The sequence below is a fragment of the Lingula anatina genome, chromosome 2, assembly GCF_051362555.1.
Source record: "Lingula anatina isolate TDL-2025a chromosome 2, LinAna3.0, whole genome shotgun sequence".
NCBI lineage: Eukaryota > Metazoa > Brachiopoda > Lingulata > Lingulida > Lingulidae > Lingula > Lingula anatina.
Genome location: NC_141768.1, coordinates 47,155,409 through 47,179,148, shown reverse-complemented (window position 1 = coordinate 47,179,148; position 23,740 = coordinate 47,155,409). Strand labels below are relative to the sequence as shown.

Below are 23,740 nucleotides of genomic sequence, written 5' to 3'. Positions count from 1 at the left end.
TTTGACTACGGGCCTGCCATGTCATTGTCATCACTACTGGTACAAAACACTTCTATAACTGTCAAACGATTTTAATGTTTCAAATTTTGTTATTTTGTTGGGATAAAAAGCAGACTGATTTTTGAAGTCAGTATTGTCAGGATTTAAGTTATTATTATTTTTTTGCATATGTTTTGATGGTGTTCACCCAAATGCAAAATTTGCATAATTGATTTATTTTTACAAATGATAATTCAAGTTTTGCGGAGATTATGATGTTAACATCATGTACTTATACGTACCAGTAGCTGGTACTGTACACATGTACATAGATAAAAACATTTTGCTCTTTCTTCATTAAATTGCTTTTAACGATTTGCAGATTGTTTTAATGACACTGTTTCAGTTTTTTTTTTACTTATTTATGTGCCATTTTGGAAGCTTTGGTGTTTGTATTTTAATTGGATTAATATATATATTATAACTCATAAAGTACACGTAGTCCAAGGTTATTGGTAGACCGCCGCCAGAGGTCTCGCGCGTATGTTTAAAGAGAAAGGCCACCAGAGGTCCCCTCTCCACTCCTCATCGCAGCTAATACCAATATATCCATCTGACATGCAGCTTTTTATTATTCCCCCATCGTGTTTTTGTGATTTCTTATCGTGATTGGATAGACATTAAAAGTAGTTTTATGATGAAGTCGACCTTAAGCTCCTCTTGTCAAGATGGCGCTAGTCCATTGAAACATGTCTGAGGACGTGCAAAGCAGACTAACAAAATCTGAAGGCTACACGTGATGTGGAAGACCGTGTATACAAAACCAGCATTGTATCTTAGACGTTTGAAGTTAAGATCCTTTGCAGATAAAGCCAGTAATTCTAGTAGTAACAAGCCATACACAGACAGTCTAAATCACCCCAAGTTTCCTCGAGAGCTTGAACCGCTGCTTCACACAGGAAAACGTCTTAAAAATCTACCAGCCACAGAACTCAAAGTTCAGAAGGTTAGGATTTAGCTGCATTCATTTTGAGACAAAGCTCATACATTTAAGGTTGATAATTGAAGTGAAGAAGAGTCTCACATTTACACATTTTCTTTTCATTAATTCTGTTGGGTGTAGGAACGATGGGTGTACAGCCTATTAGGACTGATCAAGTTCCCATACTTAGATCGATCTAATGGTAACAGGATCGATCCATCTCCGAGGGGTTTCTCGCTAAATTGCTTTCAGCTTAAGCGGCTTGGGTGTCTGACACTCCTACTGAAGCTGTTAGACGATAATTAATTATCCCTTGTACTTCTTTTTCTTAAATTGCTGCTTAAGTCCTAGTATTGGTACAAGCAATGGAACTGTTTAGATTCTGAGCAAATGTGTAAATGGATCTAAATGAATAAACATAAATGAACGTCCACCCCCCCCCCCCTTGTACTTCCCTCAAACCCTTGTACATGGGGCTTGCTCCTAAGGCTTATTCAAATCACAAAATTGCATGCACATACAAATGCTTATTTCTGCAGAGCTAGTATAGTACATGCAAATGTGGTGAGGAAAGCACAGCTTACTATATTATGATTATTTGCTTTTTTTGTTCAGTGGTTGTCATTTTTTAAATGATTTTTGTTGAGTCATTTAACCAAACTTCTGTACTGGAGGTTATACAAATCTGCCAATTGTCCAACTATACTTGTTATATTTAATTGAGTAGCATGCATAGAAGAAATCACTTTCAATAAGTTTTCCTTCTAAAATTGTGGATTATGGAAAAAGCAGAAAGATGATTTTTCCTCTATTTTCTAGTCATGTGGATTTGATGAACTTTACTCCTGGCAGCAGAAACAGCAAGACAGAACTGATGATTTCATCTTGCACGATGGACCGCCTTATGCTAATGGAGATCCCCACGTTGGGCATGCAGTAAACAAGGTAATTGGAAATATTTGAAATCCTTTTACTGTTTAAAACTACACATATGCAGACTTTCAGTCAATAATATGGAAAAATGTAATTGGAAAAAATTTAATTCCTCATCAAACTAAAAGAGTATTTGAAGTTCCAGTAGATAATTTTTTTTGTTGAAAATGGACTACATTGTAGTTGTGTCCATTTAGTTGTCTGTTGAGGTAGTTTAAGAAGACCTATAGATACCCCTTTAATCCATGTTGGTGAAATTATTGCAGATCCTGAAAGATGTAGTCAACAGGTACAAAATTCTCAGGGGGTACAAGGTGCACTATGTGCCTGGTTGGGACTGCCATGGGTTGCCTATAGAGTTGAAGGCACTGGGAAAAGATGCAGCAGATTTTAAAACAGTTTCTCCCCAGGATATTAGGAAGAGAGGTAGGTACCCAGGACTCTCAGCATAGTCTGTACATTGCACGTACAATCACTTTTAATATATTTGTCAATTTTCTACTCTGATATTTTGTAAGCTAATATGTTGTTAGCTAGGGGTTACTATTTCCAAACTGATGGCATCACATATACACGATTCAGAAGTTTTCCATCTGGTCTCAATTCATTGTGCTTTCAAATATGCACTTCTCTTTCATTTTATAGTGAAGTGCTTTTAAATAATGGTTTAATGATATCTGACAATATTTTTCATAGGGTAGGATTCAATTGTGTTTGTATAATTTAAATTAAATATGGAAGATTTAATTTTCAGCCAGGAAGTTTGCAGAAAAAGCTATCAAGGTTCAGACAGCATCATTTGAGCAGTGGGGAATAATGGCAGATTGGTCTAAAGGGCGCTACTTTACCTTTGATAAAGACTATGAAGCCAACCAGTTGACAGCATTTTATGACATGTTTAAAAAGGTAAACTGCCCAGAAAAATTTACAGCTTCAGAATTTATATTTTACTCACTCATTTTCTGAAAATTACTGTATTGGACACCAAACATTGATGATATTGTTAGGTTCAACATTTTCTGGTGTATGCTTACAATCTGAGAAATAGATGTTTCACTCTCTGTTGTTTTTTCTAGGGGTACATTTACGATGACTTCATGCCTGTCTATTGGTCCCCTTCTTCCAGGTAGGGTAACTGCTCTCACTTCCTGACATAGGCTTCGTTCACATGCAATGTCTATTTTCTAAATTCTATTTTCTATTTTCGGTATGTCTTATGATCACGGTCTGTGCACTGAATATCCCGCGGCGTAATTACTGGCAGCGCGAGCCAGTTACTATAAGTTACTATAAGTAACTGGCTCGCGCTGCCAGTAATTACGCCGCGGGATATTCAGTGCACAGACCGTGATCATAAGATAGCGCGAATAGAAAATAGAATTTAGAAAATAGACATTGCATGTGAACGAAGCCATAGAGACATGTGTTCTTGGATTTATAATATTGGCTTTGTTTTTGTTAGTAATTTTTTTAACCAAATCAGTAGTATGTTTTCATGAAGATGGTAATGTACGTTTTATTGTACTAGCCAAAGTAAAGTTTTGTCATGTTTGCAAAGCCTTGATTTAACAAGTAAACTTTTGACCAAATTTTTATTTACGTGGTTGAAAAGTTCCAAGTACATCTCATCACTGGTTTGAGCATGTCAGTTCATACACAATTAACCAGAAAAAATAGCTATACACTGCACTGTTTGCTGGTTGTGGATTAAAGGTAAATTTTCACAGGTGTTTCTGTCAATATGTGTGTAAATTGAGATCATTTCATAACACCTCTTTAGTTTTAATAATATGCCATTATCCCTTTGATATGCTTAAACCATCTGATAATACACATTCAGAAGGTAATATCACCTCTCTGTTCCTCTAGTTAAGTATCTGTCATTGCAAGTAAAAACTTGAAACTATCAATATAATAAATATCTCTTCAATTTCAGAACTGCCTTGGCTGAAGCAGAGCTAGAGTACCACTCAGATCACAAGAGCACTGCAATATACCTGCAGGTTAAAGTAGCACACACCTCCACTGCTCTTACCACACTTTTAGGTATGATGATATTCATTTATTCTGAATTTCAGATGTCATGTCCTTAAATGCTCATACATTATGTTTGAAATAATACTTTTACCTGAGAGGTATATGCCAGAACACCTCAAGTGTTAACGAGGGGGGGGATTGGTTTGTTGGTTGGTTCATTTCCCACAGACTTCATATCTCTCAACTTGATTTACATTTTAACCTAATTGCAATTAAGCCAAAGAACTTGAGTGGAGTCCATTCTTCATCTTTTCATTCAATCTTGAAGGCAGCTGTCCTGATAACTTGTTTGCTGTCATATGGACCACGACACCATGGACTCTCCCTGGCAATGCCGCAATCTGCTACAGTCCACAGCTCAAGTAAGTACAGCCTTGTTGCAATCAGTGTTGATAATGCCTGACATATGGAGGTTCTTAACTCAAGGATGAGATTTTTCCAACAAGCAGCAAAGTTCCCACTTTTGGGAGCCAAAAATATCATTGGCCTAGGCAGCACACTGGCCCCCATGCCATATTTCCAACCTTTTCACTAAATGGCAGTGCCATGCTATGCATTTGATTAGGATTTGTTATGTGACTTCCCCATAGTTCATGGAAGTTTTGATCTTGATTTTTAGGCACACTGGATTTTAGCCTTTGTAGCATAAGTCTTCTAATGACTGTGTCATCAGTCATCTTCGTTGTTGCTGTTTAAGACAATTGTCCATTCCTTTGACTTCCAAACTGTATGCTTGTTTTACATCAAATATACGAGGTTTTTTAAAAAGAATTATTTTCATGTAATTTAGGTCTTTCACCCCATAACTCCCAAACCATAAATTTGTTTGACTTTATATACTTCCCAGGGGGCTTTCTTTGGTGAAAAGGATGTTGAGTTTGAAGATTTGAATTTTTTCAAAGGTTTTTTAATTGTTTGTGATAATTGCAATCTACTGTGCACAGTGTCTTCTCTAACACAATCAAACCAATGCTGATAAAATCTCAAACTACACCTAAAAATGGTGGTATGTAATTGATTGTTAAGTCAAACAATTGAATTTGATTTGGAATATTCTGATGGAAATTTGTCTGTTTAGTAGATGATATTCTTTGCTATAAACCAACATCATAATCTTGACTTCACTTCCAGCTATGGTGTAGTAAGATGTGAGACAACTGGGCGGGTATACATCCTGGGCACTAATGTGATAGACCACATGAGACAACTCCTCAACACACAGTTTACAGTGCTTGCTGAATTTCAGGGTAAGTCAATAATAATTGTTTTTAACATTTAAGTTTAATAATACACTCCAAAGGATGACATATTTTAATGATTATGTTAAAACATAACAAACACAGCAGAAATTTCAAAATGTTGAGAATTTGCATATCAATTATTACTCATACAGGTGTCTATTGGGATAGTTCTTGATGATTGGCTCTTTTATAACATACCTAGGTGACCTTCTGGATGGTACTACCTATGTACACCCACTACAACCTGATACCACCCACCGCCCCTTCCTGCCAGGACCCCATGTGGCAGGGGGGAAGGGTACAGGTCTGGTTCACACAGCACCAGCACATGGCCATGACGACTTTTGTGTGTGCAAAGAGTACCATATTGGAGCTGTAAGTTGTTTTTTCTTTGAATTCTTTTTTTCTTTCAGTTTAAAGCTTAAGCCTGTTTACTAGAACAGCGAAAGGTCTTCCATTTTAAATTTATTTAATTTATCATTTTCATGTCTACAAACCAAGCCCATTGTATACTTTTGAAAAGGAATAAAAACGACAGTCCAAACTGCTGTCAAAGATCATCATTTTAAACTTTTCACCTTGTACTCTCTGAAAGGGGGAGGGGGTTTGGAAAAAGTGTGTTCTTTGTATATTTGTGAAAATGATGAGAATTAAAATGGATGGCCCCGTTGTGCCCGTACATGCTGAAAACTTTTCGGAATGTCTGGATATTTGGACCATCAGTAATGAAAAATTTGCCAGACCGAATGGATTTTTGTCAGACTGAAAGTCGCCCTATTCATTTGAGACAGATACTACCAGTACGATTAGGTAGCTTACTTTGTTTGTGAATGTGATAGGTTTGTAATGAAAGGAAAAAAAACGTTTTGAGTTTTATATAATTTTATTAGTGAAGTATGTCCAATGATGACTGTAAATTCAAAATTGCAGTTCTTAAAACTCTCATCAGTCCTTTGGACCAACCATGTCCAATTTGCTACTGGTCCAGACAAATTTCCCAGTCATGACCGACGGACCAACAGTTTCAGCATGTCTGTGTGCCCAGTGTCACAAAAGGGTTGTAATTGATCAGCTAGTGTAGTAAATATTTCATGGTTTACTGTGATAAAGTAACCAAATTACTCCCATTATGTTTTAACTAATCCTTACTTACTTGTAAGGCAGGCACAGTAATTTCATTTAAGTGTATAGCAATATATTGATATGCAGTATCAATACAGGGATATATTGTTAAAGATATTTTTGCACATTTGTCAACTAAGCTAGCCTTTTTTTTTTATGTGTGTGACTAAATAAAATTCCGTGTGCAATAAAGAAAAGGAAAAGAAATGTCAGTGGCAAAATTTGACAAATAAGAATAAACACAGACAACAAATAAGCAAATTGTAGAATAAGTTGATATTGATTTAACATCTTTGGCTGTCTTTTTTGTTTTCAGGCTAATTTTAAAATCCTCTATTAATATAAAATTGTATGGTAATGGTTTGATCTTTTCAGTGTGGATTCTGTGGAAAATTGTTAAATTTTTCAGAATCTGACATTGTATTATTTCAAGCCAAAAATTCCTATAATAAAAACATTCCTATTAAGTGGTAGCAAAACAGTTTAAAAGCAGGCTACCCAATAGTTCTTTTTATGCATGAATGCACAATAAATGCTATATAGAAATGTCATTTTGATTATTCCAAAAATTTTTATCTAAAAGATAAAAATAAGTTTTGCCCACTGAAAAGATTGAACCTTTACCGTATATTTTTTGTTAAACATTGTGTAAAAGTCACAATGGGTGATGTTATGTTATTGTTGAGTACACCTCAGCAAATATTTGAGGAAAGAAACCCATCTTAAATAACATTATTTATGTATGAAGGCAGGACAACAATTATATTGCCCCAAATTAAATGGTACCCGAGTCTAAGAAGTAGACATCAATAAGTTTATTGTCTGTACAAAAATGCATTTTACAAGGACAACAAATGGTTAATGAGTTATTTAATAGCAATCACAGTTGTGTAAATATGCTACAGTAGGAAGCCTGTGCAGTGTTGAAGAATATTGACATTTTTCTACAGCTGTCAACCTTATTGTCTAAATGACTCTGTCCTCATGCCATCAGATATAACCTGAATGCAGTCAAGTTGCTAACATTTTCAATAATTATTTGTTTCATTATTAATTTTTTCTTTTCTTTTCTTAACTTAATTTTAATTAGATATTTTCCCTAGCAATGCAGAATCTTTTTTTTAACTTGATTATTGGTCAAAATATAAAACAATTTCTGCTTTTTTTTTTAGACAAAAAAGAAATTGTACTTGCATTTATTCTTATCTTAGTATTCATATCAAGCTACACTGTTTGCTAAATATTTACACTGGCTCCTTTAACTGAAATATGATTGGCATTACAGTCCAGATCACATTGCCCATTGACAGATTATAGTTATTTATTTACAGTGAATAGTGTACTACTGAACCAGTCAGTGCTTTGTCTTTGCTTCAACTTTTTGTCAACAAGTGGTGTGACTACATATACTTCTATTTACATCCACTGTTAATATCATCTAAAATAAATAGTAAAATTTTCTGAATTTAAAGAATACTCCAGCCAATCAGACATCTTTACTGATGAGGCACAGTTGTAGCAGAGAGTATAGATCTCTACCTGTTTTTAAGGGGATAAGTACAATGCATGTTAGACCTTTATAACAAATTCATAGAAATTTCAGCAATATTTCTTTCCTCATTAAGGTATGCCCTATCCAAAACCATTAAAAAATGATGATCTAAAAACTCATGAAGTTCACCTGTCTCTTTCTTCATTATGAGAGTGATTAAATTACTTTTAAGTGAGAAAAAACCTGCTCAGAATCAGCTTGCTAGAATGTAATTCTGTGTTAGACATGTTAAGTTTAAGACATGATGTTGGAGTAAGAAAAAAACATTGTAATTTCCATGATAATGATATTTTGTCAGTATGACTGTATAATGGTCTAATACAGTTTGTGACCCTAGGGTCTCAGTGGATATGTTTCACTAGGGTCAGGTGCAGTGGCTCTAATAAAATGTCTCTTTTTAAGATACTGCTTCCACAAACCCTCCAAAATTCCAGTTGCTTGCCCATTATTTGCAGCTGTATTTCTGTCTATCATCCCTAGGAGCAACACTCCGTCTTTTTTGAGGTAGTCATCTATGAATTCCTGCATGAGGTGTTCATTTTCATTTGTGTAAATAAGACTTTGTTTGATGGGTGTATATATGCGCCAAAGATAGAACACCCAAGACAAGAGGCTGTAGCAGTTGGCGAAAAACAGAACCACTAACCACATGACAAGGGCAGTATACAAGCCCTGTGTGAGCTGGATAGCAAACGTACTGGCAACACACTGCACTGTGTGCTTGTGAATGGCAACGTTATTCTCCATGATTCTAAAGTCGCAGAAATATTCCACCACAAAAGATGTTTGTGTGTCACTGAAATTGAATATATCACTTATTGAGGTTGCATAGTTTGCCTGAGGACCAAATATGAATGCGAGTTGTAAAAAGATATTACCAATGTACCAGCACTTTAGTGCAATGAAGACTGAAAGAAGAAAACATCCAAAGAAGCGATTGACACCAAAGCAAAAGCTAGAACTACATCTTTTGATATTTTCTCTCTCCTCGTCAGAGCTGTTGGAGTATTTGTCAAACTGTTCGATAAACTTCTCTTTTGGCTTTTCACTTTCCTCATTTGTAAAATCTGGAACAGTTATTCCTGTATTGCAAACAGCAGCCTTCCAGATAAAGATTGGAATGATGAATAAGATGGCTTGAAACAACAGGAGTATCACTGAAACTCTGTAGTCTGGTCTCTGTTGATATTTCTGATCCAGAGGCTTTGGTGGTGGAACCCCAATTCCTTGTTGGTACTTGTTCAGTTCCAGTGTGTACTTGTAGCCAGAGCCGTAAAGCGAGCACACAAATTTCGTGTACTCCTCGTGAGCTGGGCGATAGCGTCCTGGGGTCCAGCAGTTCACGGCTGGAGATCCAAACATTGGAGCGTAGACAAAAACCAGAAATGAAATCACTGTCACAGCAACAAGGACGATTGGGGTATGGAAGTAGTTCAGGCGAAGAAAAAAGTCGCCATCGCCTTTCTTCACTGAGTTCCCAATGTTACCAAGTACTTTGAGAAAGAGAACCATTTTCACTGAAACAAAAAGATATCACGTATGGTAATGTTACATGTCCGTCAAAGTGAGCTAAAGCTTTAAGCTGACTAATACATCTCATTTTTATACTCGGTAATAAAAGTCACTGGTGGGCAGCAGCCAATGAAGTGAATCACATTTGTATTGATTTGTCATCAGAGTGACCATTGATGTCCAAATTAAGTACTGACAAGAGCAGTCCAGGTATTTACTCCTTTGCTGATAACCCAGTTTCTAAGTTAATGCACTGCTACAGTGGTCATAACCACACTAGATTAGGCACTGTTTGAATGACATAATGTACACTATAGACGTGTATTAAAAGCATGATAAGGTTTGTTTGCAATGATGACAAAATGTCCAAAAATTCATCTCCAGTTTTATGCAGTCCTTAATCACTTTTTTCTCAAAATTGATGGAACTAGTTGCATGATTCTTTTATTAATTTTTTCATTAAGAACAGCAAAACTATTTTGGAATCTGCAAGCAAGGGATGGTTTATTTTTAGTCGTCTATCATTTTTGTTTTGTATCAAAATTAGTCTAATAAATTATTTGTGATATGACACCTTTTTAGGTGAATAACATGGACTAAAAAGTAATTTACTTACCATATATCTATAATCTGCTCCGTCCAGAGCTTAGGAGAACGAATAAAATGACTAATAAATCTGGCTCACATTCTTTTGTAAAGTCGATGGCAGTGCCCTAGCACACTCATGTTCTGTTCATTTCTGTTTGCTCAACACTTTATTTATTTATAATTTGGACTATGAATTGATTTTGTAACAGAGAAAGCGTATTACTGTGTAGGACCATTGTCGGGTCCTGTTATTCACAGTGGCCATCTTTTGTGCTGTGCTCTACTGGCTATTATTCCTTTACGTTTGTGTAGGGTTGAGGCTTTCAATTTTGTTTATACGCTGATGAATTAAGCAGCTTATGAATGAGTGGAGGTATTTCATATTAATATGTCCAAAAGCTGCAGTTTAAAATGAAAGTGTAACAGTAACAATGCAAATTATCTCAAATAACAGCTTAATATTGGTGCTAGTCAGGTTCTTTGAACTATATGTCTCAATTATAATAAGTTGCCGCAATCTGGAATACAGTGACTTAATTTGCTTCAAGCAGTTTGGTATTTGTTCTTGAAATTTGACAGACATTAGGCTTGTATTCTTGAAGGAGGTGTGAGTGATTTATGGAATTTCTCTGTCTTAATTATTAGATGATGGATGTCAAAAACATCATTATCTATACCTGACTGAAGATAACACTGACTTTTTTGTTTCAGCTAAACAGGGGAGGGGGGGGGTGTCACGGAAAAGATTAAGTCTTGTTTTGTAGGCATATGTTGTTGTGTGAATGAAAGGGGGGGGGGGGCTTTTACTTCTTGTGTCAAATTGAGCCAGCTTATTGGTCTGTATATCAATAAGATATCAGACAAAACCTTGCTACAACTTGTCAACAATGTATGGTATTTCTGTAACCACAGGATCTACCTATAGAGAGATGTGGTGTTCTACCTATAGAGAGATGTGGTGAGCTGTTCTTTGATGTGGTATATGTGTTGATTTTATTAAGTTCCAAGACTTGGTCAGCACTATTTGTAAAATAAACAAATAACTGTTGACATGCAATTACTCGTCTCTATGGAAACAATATAACACTGGAGTTAGTTGATAATAATACCTAATGGAATGTATTGTGAAAGCAGACAATTTGGTGCAGGAACTGTGCCATTGGTTTTAAATTAATAAGATTACATGAACATATTATGTTTAGCTTACCCTTTCTTACATCAGTTTACAGATGTGACTTGCTCAGTGGCTATTTAACTTGATATACTTTTGACCATGTTCATTTTCATTTCATTATGTGGGAGTGCCCTACAAGTTCTAGAAAACTTGGTAATTCATCACCAGCTGTGTAAAACTGCGTTTTATCAATTTTACAAATTGATTGGAAGGAAAGTGTCAATAAAATCATAATTAATTACCAAAGCCTGAAATTTCTTTTGGATTCTGGTTTTTAATGTTGTCTTGTTTCAGGAATTTATAAGTTATGTAAGAAGAAATCTTTTTTTTTTTTTTTTGTTTTTTGTTTTTTTTTTTTTTTTGAAATTTTAAGGTCTGAGGACAGTCACGGAAACTAAGAAAAGTCGGACAAGCTTTCATGTGAAGATTTGAAATATTTGTGAAATGTCATAAGTAAATTGATACATTATTTTTAGAATAGGTTAAAATTAGTACCTCATATATATATATATATATATATATATATATATATATATATATATATATATATATATATATATATATATATATGCCTTCAGAAAATAAGCTGAAATCTTTTTATGTATTTTGCTAATATCTCATTGATTTTCTTGTAATAAAACCTTGCTAGAATTTTAATCATTTTATGATCTAAAATAAAATATAATGTACTCACAGGCAGGGGTTGGGTGATGTTCAGTCAAACCCTCCTTGACTCAAATGAGTACAATTTTTGTACTTTTTTTATGATCAAAAAAATTAAACAAAATAAAATTCCAATTGAAAGTCTGATGGTCTTATGAACCTGCATCAGATAATGCTGATGAGTTTTTGCAGAAACGGTAGTACAGTCTCAAAATAACATCTCCTGTAAAATCTTCTCCTAGCCCGGCCATGTCTTTGTTAGGACTTGGATTAATTGTGACATAGTAACAATACCTTGTTTAAATGCCTTTCAGACAAGTCTTGTGGATGAAAATGGGTGTTTTACTGTGGAAGCAGGAGAAGAGCTGCATGGCAAGAATGTGTTGGCAGATGGAAACAATAAAGGTAACACTATGGGACCATTCCCACAGATATTTGGATCAATCAATCTCCCTGGGGAGTCTCACTACATTGCTATCAACTTAACTGGCTTAAATGTCTGTCACGCCTGGTAAAGCTGTTAGGGGGTAATTATCTTCACCCCCTAGCTGATTAGGTAGGTTTGACAGACATTTAAGCCGGGTAGTTGATAGCAATTATGTGAGACTCCCCAGGGAGTTAGACTGATCCAGGTGGATCGATCAAGGCATAGGAACTCAGTCTAATATATGAGTTGATAGGAATTGACACTTGAGCAGTGAAATGATAACAGAATTGTATCATTGCTGCTGTTGCCCACATATGCAGACTGTTGTTTATCAATCTTTAAATGATTTGTTTCTTCCTCTAATCAGCTGTGATGGTATTTGATGATGTGCAGTAGCATGTTAAAATGATATACATTTTATTTTATTACTTACCTGTAAGATGACATACAACATTCATGCTACAATTTTTAAGTGCTTCTTAAAACCTTGTTTTCTTCTGTCTAATAGTTATTGACATGCTGGTAAGTAATGTTCTGCATCAAGAACTATTTGAACACAGTTACCCCTACGACTGGAGAACTGACAAGCCTGTGATCATCAGAGCCAGCAGACAGTGGTTCATAGCCACAGAAAAGATCAAGGAAAGGGCTCTGGTATGTGCTGATTTTTACTTTAAAACTTGTGCCGTTTTTTCCTTGTCATTGCTTATGCTAGGTATTATTCAGGGTAGGTATTATGACACTATTTAAGCACTCAGTATGGATACATTTTTTGTTTTTATTAAAATATGCCATTAACAGTACATCACACCTAAATAAATTTTGAAAAATAAGTAGAATATGTATAGAATGTCAATTCCTGGTTTAATGTGAAGAGAATGACATACTTTGACTCAGGGAATCACATACTTTAGTGTACAAAGCATTATATTACGGAGTAAAGAACAGAACTTCCTTTTGTAATTCTAACATTTCATTTTTCTCTTCAGTCCCTTCTAGAGGACATAGAAATGTCCCCTCCGCGCTACAAGCAAGACATGTCAGGTCTCTTAAGAGGCCGACCCTATTGGTGTATCTCCAGACAGAGGGCATGGGGCGTACCTATACCAGTATGCTATCACATGGAGACAAAACAGACTGTTATTTCTAAGTAGGAACTTTACTTTTTGAAATTTTTGGAAAATTGTCTTATTGCATAAAATTTCATTCTGACCTTAGTATGCAATGGCATTCAGTTGTGAAAGAGTTAGTAGAAACCTTTAATTCATTATTCGTAGAAGAGATCCCCCTGCTTCCCCCTTACACACACACACACACACACACACACACACACACACACACACACACACACACACACACACACAGAAAGAGAAAGAAATCACCCACTCACCATCTAATTTCCAAAGTACCTATGTTATTACTATTTAAATATTTTCTGGGAGAAAAAAATCTTTGATCATTATATATATCATTCCAGTGCTTCAATAGAACATATCATCCATCTAGTTAGACAGCATAGCTCAGACTGCTGGTGGAAACTTCCCTTTGAACAGTTATTCCCAAAAGATGTTCTTGAAAAGGTAATCTTTTATTTAGTCTTGGTTAACAAGTGACTCTCAAGCTCTCTAATAAGTTTACTCATGACCTGTTAAAAACCCGTTCACCATCCTTCTTGCCTACATGTCATTGAATCTGTTTCTCTGAATATTTCTTTAAATTTATGTTATACATGTACCATCCTTGATATCTTGATGCCAATTGAAATTAAATTGAAAGTAACATCAGTGTCATTTGAATGCATTTTATTATTTATCAGAGTGGTTTTGACCCTAATGCAGTGTATGAGAAGGGGGAGGACATCTTGGATATCTGGTTTGACAGCGGGACCTCTTGGGCCACTGTTCTTAAAGGTAGGAGTCAAGAGTCGATAGAATTAATGTCAGTAGTTCATATTAGCAGGTGCCCTAATAAGTATGTGCTAGTCTACTTGCCATGATTAATTGTGCTTGAAGTTTGAATCAGTTAAATTTTATGTCAGCCTTGCACATGCTTTGTTTTAGGTAAATGACTTGTTTTAAATAGTGATTGAGTAGAAAACATTTTTCAAAATCCAAAGTAAAATTTAAGTATTTGACAAAAATGTCTGTGTTAATTTGAGCATAATAAGGGTTTGGCATTTGTGACAGTAGCTTCCATTTAAATGATTGAAATATCATTTTAATTTATAGTCTAAACTTTTGTTTACTTAAAAAAGGTTGTCTATACAAACTACAATTACCAAGCTGATCTTTATGCTGAGGGCTATGTTTAGCTTATTAAAAAACGACTGTCCTTACAGACCACAATTACCAAGCAGATCTTTATGCTGAGGGTTATGATCAGTTTATTAAAAAACAACTGTCTTTACAGACCACAGTTACCAAGCTGATCTTTATGCTGAGGGTTATGATCAGTTTGGTGGATGGTTCCAGTCCTCTTTGCTGACAAGTACAGCAGTTAACAACATATCCCCATACAGGTAATGGCATAAGAGGCATATTGATTTGAAAATGAAAAAAGTTTTTTTTATCAAAATTAATGATTTTTTTCTTGATTTTATGATATGAAATATAAAACAAAGTTGTTTTGATGACAAGTCTTTTAATTGTTTGGTAGAAAATTATATTGAATGAATAGGTGCTTAAATGGTAGTTAAATGCATAATTATGTACAGACACTGAATGTATTTGTATATTTATAAAGGAGCATTATCAGACATTTTAAAAATATTAATTAATTTATTTATTTATTTATATGTGTTGTTGAGGTATATTACATAAGTGTATATCTGTTTCACATCAGATTTATTGAGAATTTTATTAACTCTTTAGGAAACTGTTAGTCCATGGATTTGTCACTGATGAAGATGGAAAGAAAATGTCCAAGTCTGTAGGAAATGTTGTGCACCCTAATTCTGTGATATATGGAGGAAAGGTGGGTCTCACATTTAAAGAATTAAAGTTTTATTATGAATAGTACCATTGAGATGATTGCAATAATGAGAATTAAAGTGTTTTTTATTGATATTTTTTGTTACAGTACAAATTATAAAAACAGACATACAAGATACAGAATTATTTTTCATTTTAGTGATTGTCTTGTCTCATCCATGCCTAAGATGTCGTCTGTATTACCCCTGGTTTATGATTGGTGTTTGAAGTCACTGGTGCATCTCAGCTTTTGTTTTAACCATTACCTGCACTTGTGTTATACATGCATTTTATTTGCCTGCATGCTTTGACTCTTATTATAAACTGATTTCCAGTAAAAGTAAGATTGACAATGAAAACAAGTTTTCAGATGTGGAAGTTCGAAGTTTTTTACACCCTGCAGCTTAAACATTTTGAATTCTATGTTATGACTAGGACAAAGAAAACGAGCCAGCATTTGGTATTGATTTATTGCGCTACTGGGCTGCGTACAATTACCAAGATAACCAAGTCAGTATAGGCCCCAGCATACTTAAGAAACACAACACCAGGTTGTTAAAGGTATGATTGCATCTTTTTAGTTGATTACATTTAAACAAGAATGGTAACATTTCAGAATGTTAATGATGGTTAATAAAAATTTTTGAGATTAGAAATCAAATTTCTTCATCATTGTTTAAATTTTGGAGCTGAGTAACCTTTCAGTTTTGATAAAGATGCTAATCTTATCAATTAGTTACATTTGAACTGTGGGTTTTCTGATATTATCATTTCAGATAAGCAAAGTTCTCAGGTATTTGGTAGGAAACATTCAAGATCTGGATTCTTCAGACAAACTAGTTGAATACACACAGCTACTCCCCCAAGACAAGTATATGCTGCATTTATTGTATCAGTTTAGTCATAAAGTAAGTGCTGCATTTAGTCTTTAATTTGTAAAAATTGAATGAAAAGACGGTGATTATCCAGCTTAAAAATTTTAAAAATGACAATAAACAGACTTCTGGTACAAATGTTCCCTCAGAATCAGTGATGTGAAGTTTGTTATCAGGTTCTAGTGCACCCTTTGCGTATTTCAGACAACTTCCGCCTATGAAAATTACGAATTTGCTAGAGTCTTAAACAGAACGGAAAACTTTATAGATGAATTGTCTTCTTTTTACTGCCATGTAACGAAAGACAGGTATGATATACAATGTTGTTGTTCACAGTATTACCGAAGAAAAATCTGCATATAACCCAGAACATGTTTTTATAAGTAATATAAATAGCACTTGCATTATCTTATTTAATCATGTATAAATTGGCTTTAACCCTCGGAAATTGAATGAAATGTTATTGAATGTTGAGAATGTGAAAAGTAATGCACTGATATAATATGAATAAACATTTTCTTCATTATTTCAGACTACTTTGTAGTGAAAAATACAGTGTGTCTCGGCTCTCAGCACTGACAGTGTTCTGGTATCTCACAGACACTTTACTGCACACATTGGCTCCTATTACTCCACATATCGCTGAGGGAACATATTCCTCTCTGCCAATCATACAAGGTGTGTGTGAGAGAAAGTGATAGAATTTATAAGTTTTTTGCATACATATCACAGAATTTTATGAATTCAAAGTGCTGGGCAAAACACAGATTTTAATATTTTGTCTTGCAACAATTCAATCTTACATGTGAAGCTATTTTAAAATAATATATTATGATTAGTCAGAAGTGCTGTCCAGCTGTTATATAATCCTGGTTTTGCTTTTTGATCCAAGGAGAAAGAAGTGTGTTCAAATCAGGCTGGTTCAAGTGTGACCCCAGCTGGAACAACCCTGATATAAGTGAAGTCATGGAGATAGTGCTGGGACTGAGGGAGAAGTTCTACTATGCTCTGGATAACAACTCTCAGGCCAAGGAGTTTGATGTGGTGATTCACACATCTTCACCACTGCGGAACTGTATGAAGGTAATAGTAGGATTTCTGTGATTAATTTACATGTCACTTATACAACGTCGGGTTAAGTTCATCAGGAAACAGAGCATGTGGATGAAAGTATATTTTATTGAATTATTATTCTGGACATCATAACTGTTGGATATTTTCAGTTGTATGTAAATCCGTAGTATTCTCTACACTTCTCAGCTAACTGTTATACATGATTGGATATACTGGAATGGAGTAAATTTAGCTTACATTTTACATTGACAAAAGAACTTATATACTTGTTTCATGTGGCATTAACACAGATATTGCAACTTGAGGTTTCTATTAATTATCCTAGATAAGTTTTATGATAAAATCTCTTCTCTCAGGTATTTCAGCCAGAGGGCTATCCCAGCTGTACTTCTCCTCTGAATGAGGTCTTCCAAGCAGCTGTAACTACTGTCCTGGGGAAACCACCCCCAATATTGCCTGATGACTCTCAAATTGTCTCTGGAAAGTGGCCATTTAAACATAAAGGTAAGGGTTTTGTGCTATTTTAGTACAACAGGCATGGCTATTAATTTGTGGTAGTAAACATACTGTCTTTATGGATACAGTTTTGAAGAAATTATTCTTCATCTCCTCCTTATTACTGTTATCATGACATTGATAGTGACCAGTGCTATAATCATTAAACTTCTTTTTTTGCGTATCAGTGTTTTAAAGAGGTATCATGAATTTGGTGTGAAAAAATGCAGTTTTGAACAGGATTTTGTTTACTTTGTCTGTACTTTGTTGTTGTCAGTTGAAACTGGCTTGTTATTTAGCAAACACACACTGTGCAACAGAAAACAATGTGTGTGTGTTTTAACTTGATTAAATATGTTTCTTTCAGATGGCAGCACAAAAGAAGAGCCTTATACTCTAGTCATTCTTCCCGCTGAGAATCACAAGTGTCCAAGGTGCTACAGATATCTGGCTGCCTCCTCTACACAGCCATGTGACAGGTGCATGGAAGTGATAGCAGGGCAGTGGGCAGACTACTAAGCCATTGAATGCCATGGGACAGCCTAGGAAGTGATTGCAATCCAGTAGGCAGAGTAAGAGGTGATTGCAATCCAGTGGGCAGACAAGGAAGTGATTGTAGTCCAGTAGGCAGACTAAGAAGTGATTGCAATCCAGTGGGCATACCAAGAAAGTGATTGCAATCCAGTGGACAGACTTAGAAGTGATTGCAATTCTGTGGGCAGACTAAAAAGTGATTGCAATCCAGTGGACAGGCTAAGAATTGATTGCAATCCAGTGGGCAGACTAAGAAGTGATTGCAATTCAATGGGCATACAAAGAAGTGATTGCAGACCAGTGGGCAGGCTAAGAAGTGATTGCAATCCAGTGGGCAAACTAAGAAGTGATTGCAGTCCAGTGGACAGCCTAAGAAGTGATTGCAGGCCAGTGGGCAGACTAACAAGTGATTGCAATCCAATGGGCAGACTAAGAAGTGATTGCAGGCCAGTGGGCAGGCTAAGAAGTGATTGCAATCCAGTGGGAAGATTAAGAAGTGATTGAAGTCCAGTGGGCAGACTACTGTGTGCCATCAGACTGTTATGTGACATCATAGCAGTGGGGACACAACTGTGTTATGGAAGACCAGTGCACAGACTTGTGTGATGGCACCCTCAAGTGATAGTAGATTTTCACCTTTTGGGCTAGGTACTAGAATGCACCAGGCCTGATGCTGTCACTGGCCTACAGACAACCATACTAGATGATAGAAGACCAGCCAGAAGACTGTTTATGGTGATAGCTGTGAAGAAATATTAGAGAAGCGAAAAAGAAAAATGTAGATAAAAACTCTGAATGCTTTTAGTGGATTTGGATCTTTTATTCCATCATAATTTTAAATCACATTTTCCAGAATGTGAATTTACAGATAACAGTGCTTTTAAATGATGTAGCCCATGTCATCACAACTTGTCTATCCAATGACTGCACCAGAAGAATTAACCTCTTTCACCACTGCAGACTCTTGATTGTCCCAGAAAGTGTCATAAGCCATAACTACTGTGACTCTGAAAGCAGATATTTTTAAACAGATATTAAGTTTTATACAATCACACATACAAAACGATATTAGAAAAATAGCATTATATACATTAAAATGTATGCAAAGAACTTGTGTTTGCTACCCTGTTGTTGGGGTGCCCGTGCAGTCATTTAAAACTGATACCTCGCACTGAACTTGTAATGGTCATGTACATTAATATTGTTGAAGTTATTACAAAACGGGGTATTAATGAAATAAAGAAATGGAAAACGTTACAAAAGTGCTATACATCTTGAAAGCAATGAAAGCAGCATATAAGAACTAGCTATCGTGTTATTCTCTTTTAATCAATGTAAAACACACTGCAGTGACTTAGCTCGTATTTTATTTATACTATTTATTATTATTATTGTGATAACAAGCTGGTTTGATGCAGTATAATCTCACCTGAACACTATGTCACCTGCAGATTTTGCTGGAGCAGTCCACCTGAGTACTACCTCCGACTTCTGATTGGGATTGGAGTGACTTATGCCATGATCCTGAATGGTAAACGGTTGATATTTTAAAATTTAAACATATAAAAATGTTTGAGTGCTCACATGAATGCCGAGAATGGAAAACGGATAATTTAAAATCTAACATTGTACAAAACGCCAAGAATGTATTTTCAAGAATGTTCAACCAAAATCGGCCAGAAAAATGGGCCTTCAGGTCGATTTATTCTCAGATTTAATTTAAGCTTCTTTTTTGGCACCTGTAAACTCCTGAAGGTTTGATCTTTCTATAAACGTGTGGTTCAACATCGGTTTAATAATAAATCGGCACCAGATTTGAAAACGGCTTTAATACGCAAATTCTAGCCTACTTTTCCGGTCTCAAACGAGCGATGACCACAGAAGCCGATTTTATTATCATTCATTATTCATTGGTTCCAGCGCAGTATAAATACAGGCTGCGACCTGACTAAAATATAGCCATCAATGTTAATATGTATCATTTCAAGCTGAAATATATTTTTATTATTATTATTATGTAGGCCTACAGTTGTACTTGGGCGTTTGATTAATTTCGGTGATTGTCAAAGGTGATTTCACGTCAGCAATGACCTTCGAAAAAAATCGTCCTCTTTTAATAACAAATGTAAGAAATGCTGACGAAGGGATTATCTAGCTAGAAACTTGATTCCTTCTATAGTCGACTACAAATCCAGCCTTGATATAGGCATTAAACCGTGTGGCGTTAGAAAATCTTGTAAAATAACCTTACATAGATAATAGAAATAATGAAAGAAATTTCCGGAAAGCATTTAGGCCTATCATCCATGGTCATTCAGAGAACAGAGTAGTTAGGCCAGTTTGTTGTATTCAAATTGAGGTTTACTGTTGTGATGACTTTAACAGGCGGATGCTAGATGAACCCGTGTCCTGTCATGTACGTGTTGTTGTTTTCACGGGGGACGGGGGGGGGGGGGGGGGATTTCAATCGAAAGCACTTGCACAATTCATTGCCAGCACCTCTATTAAATCTCAGAAATATAAAACGATTCACTCTTTGTACATTATAAATCAGAATTTTATAAGCGACACAACCATTCTAGAAAAAGCGACATAAAAAATGGGGTTGCCACTCCCATAGGCCTAATAATCGGGCCTCCAATGTTCTTATCTGTAAACTTTTTTCACAGAAATGCTTTCCTTTTGGTTATAAAGGCAAAATTAGCTTGGTTGCTACTTTCCACACATTGATCATTTTTCAATATTGTAAAACATTCTTGACAACACCAATGGTGTCTTTGTAAGCCTTACAACATTCCCTTTTATTGTGGAATAATTGATCGGATTGATACCAACATGTTACAGGTGATAATTTGCATTGACAGCACAAATATTTCGTTCGATGTTAGACTTCTCAGTTATAAGATTTAATTGAAAGAAAAATACACTGACAGTGGTGTCACTGTCTACAAACCCCAGATATACACGGTCATATAGGGTAAGTAAGAATAAGTATGTCGATATATCTTTAAATTACTAATTATTTTGCCATACTTACTCCATTTCTTTGCTTGCACAAATTCTTCGAGCCCACACTGGTGACTTCAGTGAATGTTCCAACTGGTATAACGGACTGTGAGTTATGTTTACGAGCTTGCACAAAGAAACCCTTGAATTTCTCTCCGTTTGCACCTTTCAGGGTCACTGAAATAAATTAATAATTTTTTTTTAAATATATTAATCAATTCAATAGCCTTTCAAAACTGAGATATATTTAAGACAATGACCACACCTATAGTTAGGCAAGCCGACCAAACAAGACTACCTAATGCACGTCCTTTGTCGTTGCCGTTCCTTGATTTGAAAAGTCCGATGATATTCTTGTGATTAAAAGGGGTTTCAGTCTTTGTATAAAAAAAGTACAGTTTTACACAAAATATCATGTGGTATTTTTGAAGGTTTTGTCCTTCTTTCAAAAGAAATTTAGTTCCGCTCTCAGTAGTTTTAGTAGAAGTAGTGAAATGTGTATGTGGTAATAATTAAGTGCGCATGCAGACAGACGAACGTAAAACTTAATAACTTATAAAGCAACGCTAACATCAGGTTTGCGGCGTAAATGTGTCAGTTTAATTTAGTGTTGATAAATATTTAAGATACATTATTTCAAATTTAAACTCAATACAATCTCAACTAACTTATAAAAGGACATTCTATCTTGGCATTAATGTGTCTTAAGCAATCCAAATTTAAACACAATACAATCTCAACTAACTAATAAAAGGACATTCTATCTTGGTATTAATGTGTCTTAAACAATCCAGAATTCACTTTGGCGCAGTATCAAAACCTTTGGATAGATTAAAAAATTGAAACCGAAAAAAAATTAGAGCTAACTACTACTAGATATTGAGCATATGGTATACAGACTATAAAAAATTTATAAATTTATAAATTTGGAAATAATGAAGCAAGCTATTGATACCATCTATACTCTCTCCTGCTTTGTATTTCTGTTTGCTCAGGGTGATGGTGTAAGGAGACGGAGTGAATGGATCCCTTGCCCCGTAATGGCTTGGCCTCATGGAGGAACAAGCGATTTCTGGGGGACCCGTGCCATAGCCTCTCGATTCTCCGGCGTATAGCAACAGTATCGCCGCAACTAACATCCCTGCGTTATTCATCCTGGTAAAACAGCTAGTAAACTTTATAATGTGTAGACTATCTTCAATAAAATGTAGGTCATAATGTTCGGTTACACGTACCGATCTCCACATTTGATTCTGGGTAAAAACTTTATTCGCCTGAGCTTATTGTAGTAAGATGATGTAACGTTTTTCACACTCTAAAGTTTATTGTTTATTCCAAGTGTTTAAGGTATTGGTGTCTTTTAAACTGTTTAAGTACCAGGCCACTTCAACAACTACTTAGGAAACAGTCGAATCGCGTTTCAGTGAGGAAAATGAAATGATTACAGTCGTCTTTCTAAAACTTCCGATTAGAAATAATTAATAATAGAAAAATCAAACATATTAGGTAAATGCAATGTCGCCTACCTCTGAGAATTTGTCAACAACCAAGAAAAGATTTAACAACGGTTGGTAATAAAATTTACTCAAGTAGTATACGTACGTAGTCCCGCTGTGTACTGCTGAAATAACGTCCTGTACGATTTATCTCTCCGGGAATACCCCAGGTGGACATAGTTTTAATCCGATCAAAGATGCACCAATCACGACTTGTTTTAAGCTGCTTGCTAAAGTTGCAGGTCAGTAAATGCCAAAATTGTTAGTTTTAGGTGCATTATCCGAAATTGCTGTGCTAAATTACTGTAAAGAGTAGGGATACATTAAAATGATCTATATGTATGAGCATTTTGACTAAATAGTATTTTAGTACATGTGTGAACAATGCCCACTGAAGAGGGACAATGTAGGAACTTTATTTTTTTACTGTGCAAGAATTCTTGGATGTCATATTGTTAATAGGACTGATTTTTGTTGTTTTTTTCTTTAAATTTCTTTATTTATGAACATACGTATTTTTTAAAAAAAATTTCTATAAATTAATATTTTTCTGGAGTACCAATAATTAAAAAGAAGATTAAGCTGTGACCAGTAGGCTATGATTTCTCGTGATAAGCAACGTTCGTTAAAATTTTCGCAAGTCTGGCAAAATAATGAAAAAACATAACATTGCTTAAACTCTATATGTCCAGTTATCTTCCAAACTAGAGATTTACATGTAATCATAATTATAATAACACATATGATTATACAACAAGAACAATAATGATAACAACTACAACGGCAACAACATCAGCTATTATTACTATTTTATTATCATTATCTTTATAATATTAACGTTGCAAACCATAGATTAGTGCTTATCGTTGCACCTGTAACAGTACGCATGTTTTTTATAACCTATAGATACATCGATTTTAAAAACTGTTATGTAAAAAACGTTATACGTGTTGATAATCAATGTTATAAAAAAATAATATCAATCTTTTAAGATAATGTTAAAACATTACTTGTTACATTTGCAAATATATCTTAGGTTTATGAAATTTACCTCCAAAGTTTACAAAAAATGCACACATTT

The 23,740-nt window shown here is 35.1% G+C and overlaps 3 protein-coding genes across 4 annotated transcripts; 1 reads left to right on the top strand and 2 right to left on the bottom strand.

Annotated features, from left to right (window-relative positions):
• Positions 1-675: 675 nt before the first annotated feature.
• Positions 676-18,419, top strand: LOC106158136 (isoleucine--tRNA ligase, mitochondrial). The gene is made up of 23 exons (XM_087004553.1): positions 676-985; positions 1,781-1,906; positions 2,161-2,320; positions 2,649-2,800; positions 2,971-3,020; positions 3,831-3,940; positions 4,200-4,293; positions 5,063-5,178; positions 5,375-5,547; positions 12,098-12,188; positions 12,719-12,864; positions 13,200-13,360; positions 13,688-13,790; positions 14,027-14,120; positions 14,620-14,728; positions 15,081-15,183; positions 15,615-15,740; positions 15,956-16,087; positions 16,259-16,362; positions 16,587-16,732; positions 16,947-17,137; positions 17,485-17,632; positions 17,991-18,419. Exons 1-23 carry the CDS (start codon positions 779-781, stop codon positions 18,140-18,142), a joined length of 2,994 nt encoding a protein of 997 aa, XP_086860679.1. The 5' UTR covers positions 676-778; the 3' UTR covers positions 18,143-18,419.
• LOC106158137 (innexin unc-7-like) lies at positions 7,150-10,083 on the bottom strand. Its single transcript, XM_013534028.2, has 2 exons — positions 9,975-10,083; positions 7,150-9,363 (listed from the first exon to the last, which is right to left on the bottom strand). The coding sequence occupies exon 2, from the start codon at positions 9,356-9,358 to the stop codon at positions 8,180-8,182; it is 1,179 nt and encodes a 392-aa protein (XP_013389482.2). The 5' UTR covers positions 9,359-9,363; positions 9,975-10,083; the 3' UTR covers positions 7,150-8,179.
• Positions 18,420-18,421: 2 nt separating the features above from the next.
• On the bottom strand, positions 18,422-22,924 carry LOC106155659 (putative defense protein 3). 2 transcript variants are annotated; one of them, XM_087004556.1, is made up of 5 exons: positions 22,766-22,924; positions 22,119-22,318; positions 21,195-21,340; positions 19,587-19,681; positions 18,422-19,164 (listed from the first exon to the last, which is right to left on the bottom strand). In XM_087004556.1, exons 2-5 carry the CDS (start codon positions 22,315-22,317, stop codon positions 19,071-19,073), a joined length of 534 nt encoding a protein of 177 aa, XP_086860682.1. In that variant the 5' UTR covers position 22,318; positions 22,766-22,924; the 3' UTR covers positions 18,422-19,070. The 2 variants fall into 2 exon arrangements, with proteins under 2 accessions (XP_086860682.1, XP_013386045.2); XM_013530591.2 differs by having other exon boundaries at positions 22,690-22,811.
• Positions 22,925-23,740: the final 816 nt, after the last annotated feature.

Coding starts and splice junctions, on each gene's coding strand:
- LOC106158136 (XM_087004553.1), top strand. CDS start 779: ATGTGGAAGACCGTGTATACAAAACCAGCATTGTATCTTAGACGTTTG. Junction 16,088..16,258: donor TGTATCAGTTTAGTCATAAA/GTAAGTGCTGCA, acceptor TGCGTATTTCAG/ACAACTTCCGCCTATGAAAA. Junction 17,633..17,990: donor GTGGCCATTTAAACATAAAG/GTAAGGGTTTTG, acceptor TGTTTCTTTCAG/ATGGCAGCACAAAAGAAGAG.
- LOC106158137 (XM_013534028.2), bottom strand. CDS start 9,358: ATGGTTCTCTTTCTCAAAGTACTTGGTAACATTGGGAACTCAGTGAAG.
- LOC106155659 (XM_087004556.1), bottom strand. CDS start 22,317: ATGAATAACGCAGGGATGTTAGTTGCGGCGATACTGTTGCTATACGCC. Junction 21,341..22,118: donor AGCAGGAGAGAGTATAGATG/GTATCAATAGCT, acceptor AATTTATTTCAG/TGACCCTGAAAGGTGCAAAC. Junction 19,682..21,194: donor TGTGCAAGCAAAGAAATGGA/GTAAGTATGGCA, acceptor TTTACCATTCAG/GATCATGGCATAAGTCACTC.